The sequence below is a fragment of the Grus americana genome, chromosome 2, assembly GCF_028858705.1.
Source record: "Grus americana isolate bGruAme1 chromosome 2, bGruAme1.mat, whole genome shotgun sequence".
Lineage (NCBI taxonomy): Eukaryota > Metazoa > Chordata > Aves > Gruiformes > Gruidae > Grus > Grus americana.
Genome location: NC_072853.1, coordinates 77639563 through 77661128, shown reverse-complemented (window position 1 = coordinate 77661128; position 21566 = coordinate 77639563). Strand labels below are relative to the sequence as shown.

The following is a 21566-nucleotide window of genomic DNA, read 5'->3' as shown; positions in this document are numbered from 1 at the left end:
TCAAGAATAGATTTCTCTCTATTGCAAGTTCTTGTGGAATGGCAAGTACATACACATCACAGCACTGGCCATCAAAGTGATCACTGTTTGGCAGCTGTGACTTGAATGTCTTTCTAAATGAGTTTTCTAAAAGAGTATATATTACACAGTCATATCACATGCATTTGTTATACTAGAAGGGCTTTGTCCCAACCCTGCTATTTATACAAGAAGCTCCGTTCTTATGAACCACTTTGGACAAGGAGAATAAAGTGAGTATATAACACACCGTCATAGCACTAAATAAACAGACCATAAGTATTATTTTTCTTTGGACTTGGAACTGGAGTTTAGACTGGAATGAAGGAGACACGCTGCCTTTGGGAGAGAAAACAAGGCAAATTCAAGAGGTCTTTGACTGCTGAGTTTTAGATTGTTGAACTTTTAGGACTAATTTCTAATGACACAGAAATAGAAATCATCAGCTCTGTTCTTTGTAGAGATCTTTCAGTGTTTAGGTATACAGACACAGCTTTCTTCCAGTATCATTAGCTTTCTGCATTCAATGCTACTCAGTCGAGTAGCTTTTTCAGACTCAAAAGTCCTCCAAATGGACATAACCTAAAAAAGCCAGGAAGTGACTTCCTAATACGATTTCACACATCCCCAGATGCTAGTTTCCAATTAATCATCTGTTCTGGAGACAGCAGATGGAAAATAATATTCCTGATAAAATGGGTCTAATGAAAGCTGGAGGACCTTTACAAGAAGTCCTACGGAGATTTTTGACTGGATAAAGAGGGAATATTGATGCTTACTGTCTGCAAAAAGAAAAAAATCCTCCCACTTCTTTGATATTGAGGAATTTTGACAAAGCAGATGACTGGCCAATCTATTTTGATTTTTGGCCTCCTTAAGATCTGGGAATGACACCTGTTTTTATTTCTCAGTCACGGAAGTGAGGCAACGGCCTGATTTGAGTTCCACACCACAGCTCCAAATCCTAACATCCTTCTCTGCTGCCAGAAAGAGGACAGAACAAGGAGGAAGTATGTATCGCTTTCTAGGATACAAACAAAAAGGACATTATAGGATCTTTTTCACTGAAGCTCCCTCAACAGAAAGGCACCTGGAGCAGCTCTGCAACCAGCTCCTGCAGTAGGTCCTATCTAAACTGCTGTCCTTCAGCCCTCCTTGTTGCTTTTTCTGGTACTGTGCTGCGCTGTTCTCCTTTGATCCCTTGTTTTATACCCTTCCATCATCAGGCTTTTTTTATCCTGTGTTTTAGCTGCCCAATTATACCCTCCCCAGCCCATACCTCTCTTTCTCAGGTCTTGCTCTCTTCCTTCCTCTCACACACCTTTCCTTTCCCAATTTTCTCATTCGCCTTTTTTTAGTCTTGTCTGTTGCAGAGAAAGCAGAACCTGTCCAGCCTACAGCTAGACAAAAAACATGAACTAATTTTCCCTCAAATAGATCAACCCTCTTTCTAAATCTCTTAATTAACTACATTCCTAGCCATCTCCCTTCCTCCCTGGTCAGAAGCACAATGCTTCCGTGCTCCCTGCTGTCCCCTTTTTCCTGCATCTCCCCCAGCACAGGCTGCTCCTGCTATAAGCCGTCTCTTCAATGGGAACAGACTTATTTTTGGTGCGGCAGGAACTTCATCCTGCCCTAGTTCATGCAGTGTACTTTTCCTTCTTTCTTGCTCGCGCGATTTGTTGCTGTGGCTTATCACACACGCTCTGCTCCCCTTCTGCCACAGCTTCAAAGCACTCCAGATTTTTTGATTTACCTCTCCTACTGCTCCAAGACTCTGAGTGATACAGAGAACCTCCTACAGCTAGAAAGTAACTGTGATTTTTAGCGATGATGTTTGCTATAACTATTTAAAGCACACTTAAGAAGACACATAATAAGTAGGTTTGAGGGAAGTGGTAGCAATCCACCCACTACGTTCCTTATAGCTAACCCTTTAATTAAATATTAAAGATATGGTTCTCAGGAAGATTTAAAATAACCCACTGACAGAAAAAAGAGGCAGGTTAAAAAACAGCAGAGAAAGAAATAATCCCCCCAAGACTTACCACACCTTCACACTGCTTTTAACATAATTTTACTGTGCTGATGAGGGAAGAGCTTTTCCAAAGGGAAATAACAAACCTTATGCTTTCCAGTGCTAGATCCCTCTGTATGTTCTCAGGGAGTCCCACTAGGGATTGCAAATTATTTTATGCCTAACTAAACATACTAGTTTCCTCTTTCATAAAGGATAGCAAGAAAATATTTATAAAACTGTGTAAATAAGTTACTTGACATGTTATTCCTCGCTCAAAAGACACATTCTGCTGCAGGATGCACAAAACTGATACACAGTTTGAGGGGAAAAGTATATATACATTGATCATAGCATCAGCTCCAAGTACAAAGCAGGGTGAGATAAATCACAGCAAGATCGGTGCAGATTTGTGGTATGAAGCATTTCCATTTATAACTGAGATAAGGCACACCAGGTGGGTACCACAAATGGTTAGAGGAGAAAGAGAATAGGCAGCTGGTAGAGATGAGAAGTGTAAGAAACCAGCCGCATCCACAAAACCGAGTGGCTCTGACCTGTACAACCATTTTGGTGAAGGCTTTAATTATTTTTCTCCCTGTCTAGCTGACAAACAGCCACACTGGCAAAGCATTTATAGATAAACTGAGCAGTGTTTTTGCACAAATATCTGCTGTGCTGCTTCCCTGCTTGTGTTCAAACTCCTTTGTCCTTCATTACTTTTTTGTTCTTCTCCACTGTTTGTAGTTTTAAATCGAACTCCAAACCCCAAAACTCTCTGTACAGTGTCCAAACAGAAACTGGTCAACCATTTCGATTTGGTCTTGTGTTAGTTGTAGAATGGGAAGTGTTTTCACACAGAGACCTTCCCCCCCCCCCTCCAAATTAGTCTTACAATCGATACTGTTCTGCTTTCAATTAAAATATCGCCACAACAGATATAACTATAAGGTACCTAGAATTTCACAGTAGAAAACCTATTACATTGAATACAAAGGTTGGTCAAAATGATTGAATTCCTGAGGCAACAGAAACGATACTGGTGATTTTATTCAGCATGTGTCCAATACGATTTTCCATTCGGAATCCACATTGTTTAATGCTTTTCTTATACCATTCTAAACATTACCTTCAGCTTTTATGGAGTCCCTTAGAAAGTTTTTTTCAAATCGTTTACCAGAAAACTTAAATCTTAATGATTAAATAATAGGACATTTATATACATCAGTGGGTTTTCTCAGATACTGGGCTCTAAGTACATACAATGTCTATTGAGTGAAAATAAAAAAGAAAATTCCAGTCATGCAAATCATCTTACAAACCATGTTCCATTCGCCTTGAAAATTTTTACTCTGTTACTGGCATATCATTTTAAAATTAAGCAGATAATTTTTTAAGGTTGCTTTGTCCATTTCCATCCGTTTGTTTTGCCATTTTGAAGAACTGACAGGCCACATGCTACTGCAGAAGGTACCGGCAGGATAATAGTGGTTCTGCTACCACCCACCACTCCAAGCCCTGGCGTGGATGTGTTTAAAAAAACCACCTAACCTTCAGCTAACTGCACTGGTTTATTTCTGAACAGCACATCACAATATCAGCATAGAGAGCACATTGTAATCGGTTGGGTGATTCCACTTTTCAACACTAGGACCTTTCAGCATTTTAATTCTGGTTTCATTTATGAATTAAAGGTCATATATAGAGCACAAATGAGGTCTAAATTCAGTCACAGCAGACCACAGTTCCACATAAAGACAAATTTTCAAGTTATGTTGACCTGCTAGGAGACAAAGATAAACAGCACAGCAAACATGTACCTGCAATGCACTGCTTCCCTATTAAATATTAACTGTTTCATTTACATTTAAATGAACTGAGCAGTAATGGATAGACTTTCCAGTACTGCTGTTTGGTGCTGCTGTCATGGAAAGAAGCTGAAGACAATGTGGGCTGTATGGGGGCAAATGACGCAATCTCAGCATCCGCTCAAGTGACTTCAATGATGACCATTCTCCAGTCTTGAAATATAATCCTACACAGCATTTTTTTTTTTCTTCTCTCCCTCTGTAAACACATCTGTTCATAAATAACTTAGATGTCTCCTTGACATTCATGGTATGTAACTGAAGCTGAAGTAGAAAAGGATGGGCGGTGTACAGCACTGAGGAGATGTCACAGTACTTTTGTTCAGCATTTTTGTCAAGTGCAGGTTGCTAACATCAGCCATCAGAGACGGGTGGGGTGACCCACCCATATTTTTCATGGGTCTTCACCAAACTCTTAAATGTTGCTTCAGCTTCCTTTCGACTGAATGACTTTTTTGATTTGCCAGCTTTTCTGCAGATACGGCCCTGCACCAAACAAAAAAGAAAACCTTCATTAAACACGTGAACAGGCAGCTGGAAACCACAGCCTAACTTTTCAATGCGTCAGGCCAAGAGGCATTCACTTACAGATACCAGAAAGCGAAGTTCTCAAACTGGAGCAGACAAATGCATTATTAGAGATGATTAAAAATGATATGCAGTGAAGTTAAAAAAAAAAAAAAAAAAAAAAAAAAAGACATCTGCCGGGCTCTTTCTTCCCAGCGAGCCCCTGTGCTGGCACGCTGCCCTGCATGCAGCAACCAGCGGCCGCTGCTGCGGCCGTGCCGCGCGGCTCGCCTCCCTCTCTGCTGCACGGGGAGCCCTGCAAATCGACGAAGGGAACTCTAACATACAGCATGTGGCGTGCAAACTCTACCATACAGTATTTATTTGGCGTGCAGCCCCTCGTGCCCGCCCTGTACGGTCAGGGGTAAGCAGACAGGGACCGCAAGGAGCACACCGACGCGCCGCAGAAAGGGCACCTCGGCATGGCGGGGCGCCGATTCCCACCGCCTCCTGGGAGCAGGTGGGTTTTGGGAGCGTGCCGCAGCCCTGTTCAGCCACAGGAGAGGAAGGGGTTCCCCAGCCCCCCCCAGGCCCCTCTGGTCCCCCATGGCCAGCGGCTGCGTGTGGAAGAGGCTGTTGCAGCCGGTGCTGAGGTACCAGCTCGGGGCTGGGGAGATGGAAAGAGGTTTCAAACTAATTTTCATGCCACGCTCATAATGTAGTCCAAGGTGTGACTGTCACGGAGTCGATGACTCTGGAGAACCATCACAAAAGCAGAGAGTTTCTGTGTGCTACATCTCAGGGCTGCCCGTATCTCAGCCCCCACACCCCGCTGCAAACGCAGAGCGTCACTAAAAACTACATCCATCCCACAAAACACACTCCATTTTTCTTCTTCTAATCTGACCTGTGAGAAACTAATAGGTCTGGCATTTCTTAAAGGCAGGAGCACTTTAAACCAACTTGTGTCCAACCTACATAAAAAAAATCTGATTTGTTTATTACCCTTTCATGACAAGTTTGATAATAAATGAAAATATATACATTTAAACATACTGCATCTTTATTACTTTGCAATTAAATATTACCTATAAATGCACAACAATATATAATTTCAAATCCTTGTTTGGCAAGAGAGAAATTTACTGAATTATTAATAGATTACCTTATTTTTCACATTGGTCCATGTGAATGACCAACTAACAGACACAAGAAAGAAATATAGCTGCAGATTTATTCTGGCAATAATACCCTTTAAAGTATTTACGCCTATTGGATTTGTCACAAAATAGAAGTTTACTAAAGTCCCAAGTCTAATCACTTTAATAACTGTTTGATAGCCTGCACTGAAAGCCTTTTTTAGAATAAATTGTATTTAATGAGCAGATATACCACATTATGGTGTTACAATTATTAAAAATTAAGTTAGTATGTTCTCATTTTTTGCATTCTTTTGCTCAAAATGATGCATCAGGCAGCATCTTTTGCCTCCCATATTTTACTGTCAATTTGGAATTTAAACCAAAAATTGTCATTTGTAATTGCATGCAACAAATAATACTGAGAAAATAATCAGGTACATGGAGGGAGAAAAAGGAAAAAGAAAAAGAAAACAAACTCTGTCCCTGGAGTATCAAAGTTACTTTTACAATCTAAAATGAGAAAGATTACTCTGCAGTGTGGACAAATCATTTTGTTCTAGAAGGCTGTCGCAATATTGCACAGATACACTTTGTGCTCAGGGCCACTCTTAGTATTACAAAGCTATGGACACAAGATAAAGAAGCTGTTTCCTACTTCTGTTTTAATGTCATTCTTCTGTGCGGTTTGACTTATCTTTCAGAGCCAACCTTAACTAAAGATTAGGAACAGCCTCAAATTCCCACCTCCATTTATTCATAGCCAATTTATACCCATTTGGTTTTCACAAAAATAGCTATTTTACCTTTAAATGCTTTTCCTTGCCTTTCTCCCTAGTCACCATTTACAGACTAGCAACGTATTTCATCTTTAAATATCCCTTGATAGACTAAACAGCAAGACACATTCCCCCTCCCCATACTAATTTGGCAATTAATATTTCCCAAATAAGGATGATCTGAATGGTACTTGATTTAACCCTGCTAATAAATTTCCTTAGAAAATGTTCCTTTTTAGTTTTCACAAAATAAATAATTAACTAAAACTGGGTAACATTTTAAAAATTTCACTGAGTAATTATCTTACATATCCTGCAGGAGTATTTTTGTTGTTACAAAACATGTTTTGTATTCTCTTCCTAATCTGCGCTCTTGTTGGAAGCACACTTAAAGAAACGTAGGAAAAGATAAAGCACAGGAAATGTGGTCCTCAAAATCTCATCAATGAGATACTTTTGAAAGCAAATATAAACTTACTCTACTCCTGGATTAGGAGTCCATTTGCCATCTCTTGTCTTATAAATATGATTTTTTATCATTTAAGTCTTTGATACCTTTCTGAATTGCGTGCACAGCACCTAGCACAGTATGATGCATGTCTTCCCCAGCTTTATCAATGTATTAATACCAATCTGTACCTAGAAATAGTATCTTTGCATTGAGAACAGCTGTCACTCATGTTCAGTGTCAGCTACTTACTGCTTTCAAACGAGGAAAGTAAGAATTCTTTGGTGTTGCAATAACACAGTGAGTATCATCACATCATCTAAAACGTTACTGGAGCCACAGCAGATGAAATAAGCATCGTTCCTTGAGTTTATTCTCATACTTCTTTGTCATTAATGTAAAGGATCATTAAAGCCACTTCCGAAACGTATGCTGGTACCATGTGCAGGTTGTATGTAACCTGCGTCATCAAACCCCAGCTAATTCTACCCCACTGTAGTCCATGTATTTCTGTGTTTATACAGAAACTACGGGTGGCATGGTTAGCACTGTCTCTTATTAACCGATATCCTGCCAGGTGTTTATAATTTGGATAAAATTTAACCTCATGGACCAGAAAGTTTCCCTTTTTGGTGCCTCAAGTAAGCCTGAGGTAAAAAGAAAGAAGAGTGGAATTTCAGTCAACGCAGTTAAGACGCTTTTGAAACTATACTCGAGTGGTATCTACTGTCTTAATAATTTTTAGCTTTTTGCCATTCCCACAAAACTCTTCCCAAGTTTAACTAAAAAATGGCATTTTGCATGCAATTACAAAAGAAAGTGTGAAACATTTCAGCAGGCACTGTTACCAGCTCTGACTACAGTGTATTTTCAGACTGCTACTTAAACATGCAGTCACTTTAACTCTAGTCAGGAGCCTATGAGCTACTGCATTCTGTAAATATGATAAATATGGCAAATACAGTATGCAAATACAGCGCTGGCCATAGCTCAACTGCGCACAACTGCATTGTGACCAATCTCTAAACCAGGCACGTCGCTACTGCCATGGTAAGGAATACAGATCATTTGCACAGCCCATGTTTTGTTGTGTCCAGCACCAAATCAAGAAAAGATATCAAACCGATATCTGAACAAGATCAAAACATTCCACAATAGATTAAAAACAACAGAGAAAACCCAATAAAGTCTTTCATAAAGATATTAATGTCGACTTTAGCTCTGAGAAGTTGCACCAGGAGCTTATTTAAATACTTCCAATACTTTCAGACACTCACAGAGTGCTTTTCATAAAGGGATAACTGAAAACCTAATTAAAATAAAGAGTTGCAGGGAACATTTCAGATTTCGCCATCTGCTGTGACTTCATGTACTTAGCAAGATATAATTTTAACAAGCTAGAAACATATGAAAGGTGAAAGTAATGCCACAGCATCCAACTGGTTTACACAGCCATGCTGAAATGCAGGGGAACATGTGCTGCACTCAAGACTCCTCACTCACTTGTGCTCCTACTGCGCCTAGTTTGTGTGGCACAGTGAGCAACTGCATGCCACTCATCTACTCTTTGCTCAAAATAATGAGTTTGAACAAACAGCTGATAAGGATCCAGTCTGTAACCCTGATAACTGCTAGGAGAAAGACCTCCTGTAGCACAGTCTGCTGCGGGTAGGTTTCTCAGGACCCTGGCCATACCTAAGGACCACTCCCTCCCGCCATACACAGCAAAACACCCGAGGTAAATCTCACGTGTGATTTCACACCCACATTTACAGACCATCGTGGGCAAATCTGGGAGCTTTTCTACTTCTCAGTGATGATGCAGTAGCCTCCATGTTTTTCCACAATCGTGAACGCATCAGTACGTCCTCCCCTTGAGAATGCTATGTGACACTGAAGCGCACGCTCAAAAATATTCAACTCAACATCTAGTAGCTCTTTAAAGTCCTTCAGCATCATTATCAGCAATGTGCAACATCTTTTCTTCCCCAACAACACCACGTCACAGAGTCACCCGAAGACAGTTAAGTCCTGTAGAGAGATACCAAATATGAAGCCTGAAGCTCTTCAGCCCTGTAATCCCACTACAAACACGTATCTGCCCACGTCTGGCCTGTGTGTCATGAAAAACAGTTCTGACATTTCTTCTGGTATTTCCAGAATCAGGATGGCCTCAAGGGGGTTTCTTTGGCAGTGACGAAGGGACTTATCCCTCTCATCAAACCAACTATAGCAGGTCCCAGACCAAAACCCAACAGTTGTGGCAGAGCACACAGCGCCAGATGTGCTTCCATGTCGTATCACTTCTGGCATTACCTGGAAGGACAGGACTACGTAACAGTGGCCAGCCTTTCACAGGATCACACAATCACCAGAGTGCTGGCTGGAAGGGACCTGTGGAGGTCTCTAAGTCCAATTTAGATACCTGGAGCTGAACTGCCAACGCAGGTCAGCTGTGACACTGCGAAGCCAGGTCCTGAATCCTTCAACGTTGTGCTCAGTCCTCTCCTGATGCAAGTCCCTGTGTTACTAGGTCCTAAATTTTCAGAGATTTATTGTACGCAGTCATCAGCCCAAACCGGACTGAGGTTATTCTGGAAACAGCGTACGCCCCTGTGCTACCCACCTCTGAGATGACACAGCAAATCCTTCAGGCACATCCAGACTTTTTTTCCTGGACTGGTTAACAAAAAGTTGTATTCATTGCAAGCGGTACACTGCTAATTGACTCAGAAGCAGGCAAGCCTTCATGCGGTTAGCGCTGGTCTTAACACAAACTCCTCAGCCCTGCATTCCTTTCATTAATCCTGGATATGCAAATAACTCAAGGTTGGTCTTCCAAGGGCAAATCATACGGGCCTTCTGCACATGGGGCTAAATGTGGCCCATCATTTAAGCCAGCATAAAGGGGTGCATGAATACAATTTAATTTTCTCCTTTCATCTCTTAAGAGATGTCTACAGCAGGCTCTAGTTACCCACTTCTAGATAAACGTCAGGAGAGAGAAAAAAGCAAAGGTTTAGGGAGGTACACAAAAGACTGTAGGAAATCACTGTGCCACACACTGTATCTGTGGTGATCCCTCCAAGGACAGGGAGGAGACCCACAAGGATACACCCATTTTCCAAGTCTGTTGTCCCAGGCTTCTCCATGGATGATGCAAAACCTGTGGATTTTCTAAAAGCTGGAGCACACTATGAGTCTCCAGTACATAACGTGTTCCATGAATGTGCCAGTGACTAATGGCTTTGGGCCTCAATTGTTCAAAGCTGCACCCTACGCAAACATACTCAAGTCTTTTCTGATAACTAACAGAGGAATACAGTGCTTAAGCCTGAACTGGTCTTATTCTATAATATTTAAACAACTTTTCAGAGAAAAATAATTCCACTTGCTTTAGAGAAGCATTCAAAAGTAGAGCAATGCTGAAGTGAGCTACTGTCATGCTCAGTGCAATGATTGCAATGTGTCACATCATTGCTAGAGTGCAATACACACAGTCTCTCCTCCCAATTACATGGTTTACAATTTTTTTCCTTTAGGTACTGATGAGGCACAGTTAATCCTGTCTCAAAAACCGCACATATTTTATATTGCACTATGTATAATTATTACCTATAGCTAAAACAAAGCAGTATAGAAAATGATGCAGACAAATACTGTTAATGTTGCAGCACAAGTGACCTAAACATTGAATGTTTTCCTGCAAATGTGTAATTTCCAAAGCAGTATTTTCACACCTTTTTGGTCTCCTTTTTAAGAATAATCCATACAAAGAAGTGAAAACTCAGCAAGTTCCGGCTTTAAAGCATCCTATAAATTGCTCCTTCTGGGAGTGTAACTGTTCTTTGTCCAGGAAAAAGAAATCTGAGTTCCAGCTGAGTAATTAACACTCTGTGTGCAGCCTGGTGCAAGTAGCTCCTAATCGATATGGACACTTACAGCCCCGATCCCTGTTTGACAGCTACAGAGCACTGCCCTGCTCTTTGTCGCCTTTCCCTAAAGCCGGCACAGAGTCAGCGGCATGATTTCAGTACAGATGAGAGTTAAGAAACTCCCTTCCTGCATTTTACGGGTGGGATGAACTCTGTGTTGGCAAAAGAAAAAGAAAATTTTGACAGCTGACCGTATTCTTGGAAGGTGCCTCCAGCACCTCCAGGGGCGAAGGTGCCATCTTACAACACAGCGGGCTTCCGTCAAAAGAGATAGTCCCTGTCCCCTGGTGTCAAATGGGAGCCTCCTAGTCTAGATGATGAAAGGTCGTTTTCTCTGTCAGTCTTCTGCCGAGCTCCCTGAACTGCCTCTCTGTGGAATCAGGTACGAGCAGAGTTACTAAGGGCAAGTCCAGATGAAAAGGCCCCCTGCTCCTCTTTGCATCAGCCCACAGGTTCTCCCCACCAGGAACCTGAAGTTACCCAAGTTAAACACAGCCACGGGTGTAAACCCAGCCAAAGCAAAGCAAACCAAACCATCCTTTATGACAGGTTCTAAAGATGAAGGAGCTACAGCCCAAACAATGTCTATCTCCACATTTCCCAAAGTTTCACCATGCTAAAAAAAAAAACAAAACCAAACCCAAAAACAGGAAGAAAAAGCACACTACTCCTGGGGACATTTAATTGAGTTAAGACCAAATTTGGTAAGATTACAGTCAGAAGCCGATGCGCTTTTCCCCCTGCTATTTATGCAAATGCGTCAATCTCTTCACTACGGTATGTTTCATACAGATGCACGTGGACATCTACTCATAGAGCTCTCACTTCTGAGTGCTTTCAGTAAGTATCCTCAAATGACCTTTGGAAAGAGGATATCTGTACTTTACAGGTGGGAAAGAGGAATATAGTGAAGGTATATGACTTGCCCATGACCACACCTGAAGTCACTGGCAAAACCTGAAAGCTAAACTTGGATCACTTCTTCTCAGCCTAAGTGCTCTAACTGTGAAGTATCCTTTCCCCCCCAATAATTATAGAACACTTCAATACTAGGCATATTTTATTAGAAATAATCTTGTCAAATTTATAGAAAATGTGATATTTATAGAAATTAATAAAAAATTTGAAAAATTAGTATCATCAATTTCCTCTGCTTTGTGATGCTTTACATTTTTTTATGGGCATGTATTACAGAAATAAGTCCTACACTTCTTCTAGCAGCTGGGGGTTTGTTACCATTTGTAACACAAACCTAGAAACAGGAGAAATATCTAGTCGTTCCACAGCTCATAAAGCCTGGCTATGAGAAGCATCTGAGCTCCAGGCCATTTCATAACACAGGCTTATTCTTCCTTCCTCAGGTTTATTTTCACTCATCTTCGAGTGCAGATTTGGGATTGCGACCGATTTGTAACTCGACCAAGGAGTCACTGCAGAAGTTCCAGGGGTTCTGGAGAGCCTGCGCAGAGAAGGATTAAATGAATGAGGATCATCAATTTTAACAACACCCACAAAATTGTGACGCAGGTAAAAAGATGTTTTCCAAGGACAGACTCTGCATGTGCGCAAGGCAGGCATGTATCTGCCACGTGTGGCTGAGGACAGGCGCACTTGACGTACCACTCCTCAGTTTGACTTTTAGCTGTAATGGTGCAAATCAGACTGGCATCTTGATCCTGTTTCAGAAGAGGAATCACCTGAATGTCTTAAGCCCACTAACCTGTTTCATGCAGACCAATAAGGACTGCAAACTCATTTTCAACAAAGCACACCTATGTTTCTCCCCAGCTTACGCTTTTCCAATTCCCAGTGCAGTGCTGGTTTGTTTCACTGTCAGCCGGGTTAGGTAACAGTACCATCACCTTCCCATGCAGCTTGTCCTGCAACTTCCAGGATCTACTCAATTGCCGCCGTTTCCAGCCAGAGTTAAAGACCGATGCTGTGGAGTGCTCAGTACCCTCTAGAAATGACACTGTGGAGCAGGACTGAAGCCCCAAGCCACACGCTTTCAAAAAATACAATGATATTCAACAGAAACCTGGTATTCCATTTACAAGTGAGACAACCGGATCCTGTGCACATTAAATTTAACATATATTCTGAGCCATTCAGACAGCATAATCACCATAGCCCCTGAAGTTCTCCCTGTTTAACCGCAGAGTAATTGCACCTGGCAATCCTTCCATCTTCCCATCTCCCTTTGTGCCTAATGTCAGCGTTACCTTTTTTGACAGTTACAGGAGAAATAATTTGTGAACTGGAAACTGCATGTGAAGGACTGAATACGTCAAGGAAGAACGGAGATCTTCACTGTCTCTCATCAGCCCAGAGGAGCTTAGATGGGAAAAAGAAATGCAGCTAATATCACGTTACTTAACCAACGTCCCACGTTGCGACAGCAGATGCTCACTCGGGGGCCATGCCTCGGATCACGCCTGGCAATAAGACTCCTGCAATGTGAGGACCAGAATTACTGTGGAGTTACAAATCTTCAATCTGGAAGTCTCTGGTCATGCATGGAAATCCTTGGGCATTGCGTAGATGCCAGGAAATCTGCATATTTTCGAGGCTAGCCTGTGTAAGGAAGAGTAAATCTTCCTCACAACGGAAAGTGGGTTATTCAGGTTACTCCTCCAGGAGAACCCTTGGGACTGGGCTTTCTGCATTCGAAAAAGTATAATTCTTCAACAAAGTATCTGACAAAACACCCAAATGCTACACAGTTCTCTCTATCTGAACACTTTCACTGAAGAAAATGAGGACTTCTTTTACACATCAGGGAAGAAGAATCTTGCTCTTTTGAGCGAATTCCATTTTCTTATGATCCAAAGCGGCAATTCTTTAAATTCTTATTTAGGAGATCAGCCAAGTATTGCCAGGAAGAATTAGTACTACCTGCCATAAAACTATGTTTTAAAATAAGCAGTTTGTTTCAGCTTAGTGATTTAACTTATTTGATGACTATTTTAACACTAAGGATGATAGTTGAAAGTATTTTAAAATTTTCCTTTTTATGCTTTGAAGGGGTAAAATGGAGATTATGTTCCCCCTGCTTTTTAAAAGAATTAAAACAGCCTCCTACTTCATTGAGTTGGAATCCCTGTGTCTTCATTCCTCTCAGTAGAATATATTTGCATAATAATAGTGGATAGTCAGAACAGCAATATATCAGAGTACACATGAAGAATGTTTTTTTCAGCCCATTCATCAGTCCCAGCATCTCAACATAGCAAATATATATGCCTCCACTTAAACTTCAGCTTGAAAATCCTAGCTTTCCCAATTGCAATAAAAAAGAAATCTTACACGGCAAATATATCTGATTTTCCTCTGTAGCTAAACAATACTCTTTGTTACCTCTTTGGCCCAGCATTTATACCTTTTCATGGGGAACAAGCCCCGTAATACATTCTTTGTCTCCTCTGTAATTTTAGTATAGGAGTTGATGTGTTTTTCAACTGCGCACCTAAAGCAACATTTCTTCCCTTGATGATAATTGGCATCATTTGCTCAGGCAACTAATTGAAAGCAAAAAGCAAGCTGGTGTTATTTTTTTAAAGCCCTAATATGATACAATGGCTCCAAATAATTCAGAGACCACTGTGTTCTCTATACACTTCTGCAGCTTTTGAGATTAGCCGATTTATTCATGGCTACAGTCCTCAAATCCAGCATCTGGAGTATGAAAACGCATGGATTTGCAATTAATTTCTGCTATACATATTTGAAAGACCCGGAGTCTGCTGACCTCCTGGACACCATGCAAGTCCCATCTGCTATCTGCTCACTCATACTTTTGTTTGAAAGGATGAAGAGGGAGTCATTTAGACTATGATTAACTGCTACCTTGTGTATCTGTTTTTCATAAAATAAGCCCATTTCTCCTGTTTCAATCTGGTAGAAGTCAGCTGGGATACTCGTATTTTTAAAATGGAAAGATAAATCAGTCCAATGCTCATACAAGGCACCTATCTCTTGAAGCAAACTAACGGGACTCCACTGAGGTATTTCTAATACTACAATATGAGAGATGAAAGTACTAGATACCGACAACTTTTATTTGAATTCAGGAAATTTTCCTATAGTAAATGAAATCTTAATTACAAATTATATTTTGATTTTGATTTAAATCATTATACAGAAGCCCACCACAGCAAGAGTAACTAGGGGTTCCCCATTCCTATTTTAGCATGTCTTGACAAAATTTTTATGCTCCTTCTATTCACTGGAAGAATAAGGGAGTATATTTTCCTCGAAACAAAGAACTTTTTCCATGACATAATCTGCAGAGTCGACAGTTACCTGAGAGCTGCCTTTGGCTGGCAGTCCTGTCCCCAGCCTCCACAGAGAAAACAAGGGACTCATAAAAAGGAGGACAAGGCGGCTACGGGTCAACACTACTGCAAGCTTAAGCCCAAAGTCCTCAAGGCATCAAGTACAGCTATGCTAGTCATTCTCAAAAATAAATAATTCCTGATGCATTATTTGGACATTGGCATACATAGCTTTGACTTCTCTTAAACTTCCACCGGTACAGCATCAAATCACTACCCTCCAGTGAGAAACATGTCTAGTAGAGGACACAAAGTCTTCTTCCACTGTTGGACAAAGTCTGCTCCTTTTCATTTGGGACCATATCATCCGCCATGTTTTCAAAGGAGAGCCACGACGAACCTCCTACTGTGTCATCACTCTCCTACGACCCGCACTGTTCCCCCTTTCCTCCTTCCTTCAGTTATTAGTATTATTGTGACAATGGCACTGTCGTCAGGAAGCAGAGAGCAACAGGCACATTTTTGAATCTCTCAAATTCTCAATAAACCGTTTTAAAGGGTGCTGCTAGGAAGGCGTAACGCTCAGCAGGCCACTTCCACAGCCTGGATAGACAGACAGACATGGGAGGCTCTGCCTAGACATGCACATTGAACAGTTGCCTCCAGGACAACAAACAACTGGTATTTAAATTATTTTCTCAGCATCACCCCACCTCCTTGGCTGACACCCCAGCTCCGCGGCAGCTCACGGCTACCATTTTGCTGGTTCGGCAGGACCAAGTTTCCACCCATGACGACGAGAGCCAGCAAGCAGCTGACAGTGCAGGAAGCAAGTACAAAGTTACTCCTTTAAAACCAAGGCTACAGTTGAGTTAAGGACAATACCAAGTTTTTAAAAATAAGATTCTGGATCCCAGACAGATAAACAGTCTTAGGTCTTTGATGTACTGAGAATTCCCCTCAAGATACTGACTGGAGCTGTGTGAATAATTGATTTTCTCAGCTGAATAGCTGAAGCAACCAACTAAACAAACCCCAACTTGTTTGTTAATTAACTTTTTTTTCCCAGGAAAACTGGGGGATGGGGGGTGGGGGGTGGGGGAAAAAGCGTAGTTTGGGACTATCGAACTGTTTCATTCAAACAGAAATTGTCTCTCTTCCATTTTGAACATTTTTTTTCCAGACAAAAAATATCTAAAAATGCAATACTAGATTCAGGAAGCAAGGGTATGCATCCCATAAAGTAGGACATCTCTCAAGCAAGGTCACCTGAGGCACATGGCTCCTGTTTGGTGAAATCTGGAGAAGCAGCTACCCTGCCTTAAAATCCAGCCCCTAGGAGACATGCTCAGGTTTGGGGACCTGGCCCCAGGTATCCCTGCATACAAGGGCAATGCTGGAAAGAGATGGAAATGTGCTACCTGGTAATTTCTGTGCTGCACACCTCATGGTCTCCTCATGGACGTAACTCCTGAGTCACATGTGTCACCTGTGAGATGTCAGAAAGACTTCTCAATTTTTCTTTTACTCTGCTAAAAGGTCTGTGAATCCATTAAAAAAATCTGAATTTGTCAAGAACCTTGACTGCCCCAAAATGTATTTGCAATGTTAGTTTTGTCTGCTTTTTGATCACTTCATCAAAAAGAGAAGGTTATATATGTTCATAGGTTACTATTAGCTCTGACAAAACAACAGACCAAGAAGTGCTGCGTTTCTCTTCGAAGAACTGGCAGAGAACAGCAGCGTTACAGTTAGCACGGCAAAATGGGACTGATGAGAAACGTTGAATGAAATAAGCCACCTCGGTTTTATCACTCAAATTACCAAAAGGAGGAACGTACGCTGGCGGGAAGTTCAGTCCTGCCTACTCACACCGGCGCCCGTGACGACGAGGCGCGCTTTCGGATGCGTCACAGGCTCGAGCATTCACTATGATTCCATGCTAAATCATGGCGCTGCGAACCAGTGACATTTCTCTGGAAGGCCCCGTTTACCCACTGGCGCCGGCAGCACCCCATCTCCCGCTCGGCCTCATGGCTGCCGCCATTTGCTCGTGCGGGGTCGTTTTGAGGCGGTGGAGAACGGACCTTGCCCTTCCAGCCTTTCTGCTTAATAGCAAGCGTGCTGAATATTTCACACCATTGCAGGGTGCAGGCCGCTTACAGAAATTACACAATTAACCTGGTGCAAGCCATCGCTACTTGTTCAGGAAGGCTCCCCGCAGGCACCGAGCCTACCCACAGCACAGCAAGAGTTACCCCAAACCAGCCCCGCAGCTCAGGGAAATGCAGCGCTTTGGCTCTCAATGCTTCGGTGGCTCTATTTTCATTAAAAAAACCCCCACAAAAAAACCCAGTCAAAAGTAGATTACCTGTAAAATGAAAAATGAAATGGTGATGGGAGGCGCCTGTCGTATTTTGAGCCCTATTATGCAATGGAGTCGAGATTACATAACGAGGGGAGTGCGATTACAGAAACGTGGCTCCCATGACGCGGAGCCTGGCTGTGATGACAGGTTGGTAACCCATCACAGGCTACACCTCTGTAACCCAGAAATTAAATTTATTGTCAGTATTACCTATTAATATTTCACTTGGAAGGCATGTCCCAAGACTTTGAAACATGCATGTTACACCCATTTAACTACTAAGTTACTGGCAGCAGTTTACTTCAGCCTTTTATTTTGTCCCACACACATTCTCTTTTTTTTGTAATTAACTTCGTAAACTTCTGGAAGAACATTACTGAAACTCTCGCACTTTAAATGCATTTATTAATGATGCATGCATAAACATCCTCTGTTATCGGAAATTACTACTACTTTCTGGAAATCTCTTCAGTGGTTTATGGAAGAAAATTATCAGATTATATAGTTTAATATTTATTACTAATAAAACAATTTAGTACTTTTCTGCACTGAGCCATTTTATGATCCCAGTAAACCTTAATTTAACCAGTTAACATTCAATGTTCAATACTGCAGAAAGATGCTGAATTGTTAAAAAATGTGAGAATTGAGTGTTGTCCTTCTAAACCCTTTTTTAAAAGAATAAGAAATATGATCACTATAAAAACAGATGGGTTACCAAATAGTGAGATGTGGTAAGAGTAGCTACACAACTTCAACATACCCCAGGCTCAATGTAAATTAAGGCTCTTTTTTTTCTGGTAGATGTTTTTTTATATCCCAAGGTGACCTAGGAAACTTGACCTCTTCAAATGAAGTGCAGAGAAAAATACTATCTGGTTAAAAGGAGCAGTAGGCCCAAATCAAACAGGGAAAAAGGAGAAAAAGCCACTTACAAAAGAGTCTGCTAAATAATCAAAATTAATTTTCTGTCTTAAGAGAAACCAAGCCTTACTTCTGCTCATGCCAGCAGTTCCGTAGAGGCGAACAGGAGTTACCTCATTTTTAAGCAAATAAAAAATATGTTATTATTTAGTCTTTCCCCCTCTCCTTGCCAAGATATGAATTTAACAAGTTTCTTAGCATCGTTTACTGATAGATGTGGAGCTGTGCATGTCCCCTGGGTTCAAGGGCATTCATGAAGTGAACAGGAAAATCACCCTGCCACAACCATGTGTATATTGCCCACTACAATAACCATAAAGAAGGTCTGGCTATGAGTTTCACCAGCAGTATTTACCCATTTATTAAAAGTGCCTTATGAAATACTTCTCTTCCTAGCATTTTCTGCAGGAGCGTAAGAAGAAAAAAGCATACAACACATTGATTCAGCTCAGGCGAGATCCTCTGCCGGGGGAACCTGGCACCTCCTCCGGAGAGGAGAGCTGGCAGGAACCATCTAGCTGCTGTAACTGCAGTACATACCCGAAATTACTTGTTCCTTTCAGGCAGGGAGATTTTAAACTGGCACAACTTTGCTGGCAGCTCAGGCAGCAATTCCTGGTGTGATCCCATGCCACACCTCTGCCCTGTGCTCCAAGCCCCAAACCCGGGAGCACCGGGGTTTCCTCTTCTCCCCCAAGGGATGCTATATGCAGGACAGCACCAGACAAAGACGTGAGGGCAGCAGCTCCAGCGTCGTGCCCTATGCCAGAGGCAGCACTTCACGCAGGAGACCAGCAAGCATGGCCGACTAGATGGTGAAGGGCAGGAGGCGGAGGACTTGAATCCCAAACCCCACTGGAGCCTGAAGAGCCCCTTTTGCTTTGGGGTGAGGGAGGTGACCCTCGGGGGCAACAGGCATGACATCTCGGTGCCACATGCAGCATAGCCAAGCACAGGGACAAAAGACATGCAGGAGGACGTGACGGATGCATCTGCTCCTTGCCCCTCCAAGCTGCCCCATACCTCCGCTGCACCTGCCTCAGAAGGGACCCCAGAGCAAAACACACGTGTCCCTGTCTCCTTCCTGCCAGTGATGCCAGGTCCTGAGGGGAGACCTCTTACCCACACCTGGCCAAGGTCAGCCACAGGCAGGGCTTGATCTGCTGCCCTTTGGGGTTCCCATCCAAACAGGTGTGTGCACACACACACACGCACCCTGCCACACGCACACCCACGGACCCCCTACCTGCCCCTTGACCAAGCTGGCTGCAAACTGCCTCATGACGGCCTCCACAGTGTAGGCACTGGACCAGCCGCGGGGGGTGAGCAGCTCCATGCAGATGGCTCCGCCGTCGAGGACATAGCCGTTCTCCAGGCGGGGGCTGAGCACCCTCATGAAGGGCGGCGAGAAGGGGAAGTTGTCGGGGAAGGTGAGGTTGAGCAGGATGTACTCCGTGTTGGTCTCCTTCATGTCCTGCCACAGCACCGAGTCCTTGTCCACCTGATGCAGCTTCACGTTCCAGTCGAAGAGGCTCTCGTCCACCAGCTCCACCGAGATGAAGCGGTCGCTGAGCCGCGCGATGTCCTGGAGCTCCTTCATCAGCCGCCGGGTCCGCACCTGCGTGCAGTGCTGCTGCCGGCCCGCGGGCGCCAGCGGCCCCGACCCCGAAGGCAGCGGCAACAGCGGCGCCGGCCCCGACCCGCACCCAGAGCCGGAGCCGGGACCGGGGCCGGGCCGCTGCGCCGCCTCCTTACCGGCGCCGGGCTCCCTGGTCGCTTCCCGCGGCTTCTCCCTGCCGCCGCCCGAGCGCGGCTGCGGGGGCTGCTTGGCGATCTCCGGCGCCTTCTTGTTCTTGTGGCCCCCGGGGCTGCTCTCGCTGCTGCTGCTGCTGCAGCCGCCGCCGCCCCCGGGGGGGCCCTGCGGCTGCGGCTTGTTGCTGCTGTTCTTCTGGTTGCCCCTGCCCCTGAGCGAGGAGCCCTGCTGGCTGCTGCTGCTGCGGTGGTGGTGGTGGTGCTTGGGGTCCTCCGTGTCCCGGTTGTGCAGCCGGATCAGCCCGATTTTCCGCAGCAGAGTGGCCATGTTGTGCGCGGCTCTGCTCTCCCTCTCGCCTTTATGGGGTTGGTGGGGTTTTATTATTATTATTAGTTTAAAGCCCGGCTCGGCGGATTTGCTGTTCGCGGGCAGAGGGGACGGCGCTGGGCGGGCGGCGAGGCCCCTCTCCCGCCGGTCTGGGCGCACGGGGCGCGGGCGGCGGGGAGAGAAAGGCGGCGGCGCTGCCGCGGGGAGGATGTGCGGCCACCGGCCGCCGCTCAAACGCCTCCCCTCGCTAGGGCTGCTGCAGGCAGCATTGCAGCAGTGGGGCTGCTCCCGGGGACATCACGGCCCCGCTGCCATGGCCATGATCCCGTGAAAAGGAAAAAAAAAGGGAGGAAGAAAAAAAAAAACCCAAACCACCCGCAAGGGAGAGCCCCCCTCCCCCCCACGCACAGCGGGCGAAATCGCCTGCGCTGCAGATGGCTTCTCCCAGCACCTTCGGCTCGCACCCGGCCGAGCCAATCCCCGGCGGCTCCCCGGCGGGCCGGTCCCCGCGCTGCGCCTGGCACCTCCCCCCGGGGAGGGGGGGGAGAGGCCGCCGGCGGCGGCGGCCCCTGCCTCCGCGCCCTCCCGCAGCGGCGGAGCGCGCTCCGGCCCTTTGTTGGTGCTGCCCGGGGACGCGGGCCGCGCGGATCCGGCGGGGGGAAAGGGGCCGCTGGGGGTACCCCTGCCGCAGGTCCTGCCGCCCGCGCCGCCGCGCCGCGCACCCCGCGCTGCCTACGCGCCTGGCGGCACCGCCGCTGCGGGCCTCGGCGGGGCGGGGGCGGGGCGGCGGCCGGCAGGCGGCGGGGGCCCGTCCCGCAGCGCCGCCGCCCGGCCGCGCCGTCCCGCTCCGCCCCGCGCTGCGGCAGCGCGGGCAGCCCTGGCAGCGCGGGCGCGGCCCTGCCGGCGAGGCGGGCCGGGGCGGTGACAGCGGGAAGGGGCGGCCGCGCCTCGCCTCGCCGCTGGTGACGGGATGGGGCGCTGGGAGCCACCACCCCGGAAAAGACCCACGGGTGCGTGGGCAGGTAGTAGGTACTGCACACGTACATGTATGTATGCGTGTGTCATCAGTCACACGGCTAGAAAATTAAATGCCATCAGAATTTAGTGCACATGTATGGTCATGTATAAGGACATAATTGCATTTAAATGCATCTGTGTATGTGTATTTACTGTGCATACATCTACCCACCTAAACAGACACACATATAA

At 44.8% G+C, this 21566-nt stretch overlaps 1 protein-coding gene across 2 annotated transcripts; it reads right to left on the bottom strand.

Moving 5' to 3' along the window:
* Window positions 1-3067: 3067 nt before the first annotated feature.
* On the bottom strand, window positions 3068-21196 carry UBE2QL1 (ubiquitin conjugating enzyme E2 Q family like 1). Of its 2 annotated transcripts, none has more exons than XM_054817184.1 (2): window positions 19524-21196; window positions 3068-4389 (listed from the first exon to the last, which is right to left on the bottom strand). In XM_054817184.1, the coding sequence occupies exons 1-2, from the start codon at window positions 20355-20357 to the stop codon at window positions 4258-4260; spliced, it is 966 nt and encodes a 321-aa protein (XP_054673159.1). In that variant the 5' UTR covers window positions 20358-21196; the 3' UTR covers window positions 3068-4257. The 2 variants fall into 2 exon arrangements, with proteins under 2 accessions (XP_054673159.1, XP_054673160.1); XM_054817185.1 differs by lacking the exon at window positions 3068-4389 and adding an exon at window positions 11842-12170.
* Window positions 21197-21566: the final 370 nt, after the last annotated feature.

Coding starts and splice junctions, on each gene's coding strand:
- UBE2QL1 (XM_054817184.1), bottom strand. CDS start 20,357: ATGGCCACTCTGCTGCGGAAAATCGGGCTGATCCGGCTGCACAACCGG. Junction 4,390..19,523: donor CCAGCTTGGTCAAGGGGCAG/GTAGGGGGTCCG, acceptor TGTTTGGTGCAG/GGCCGTATCTGCAGAAAAGC.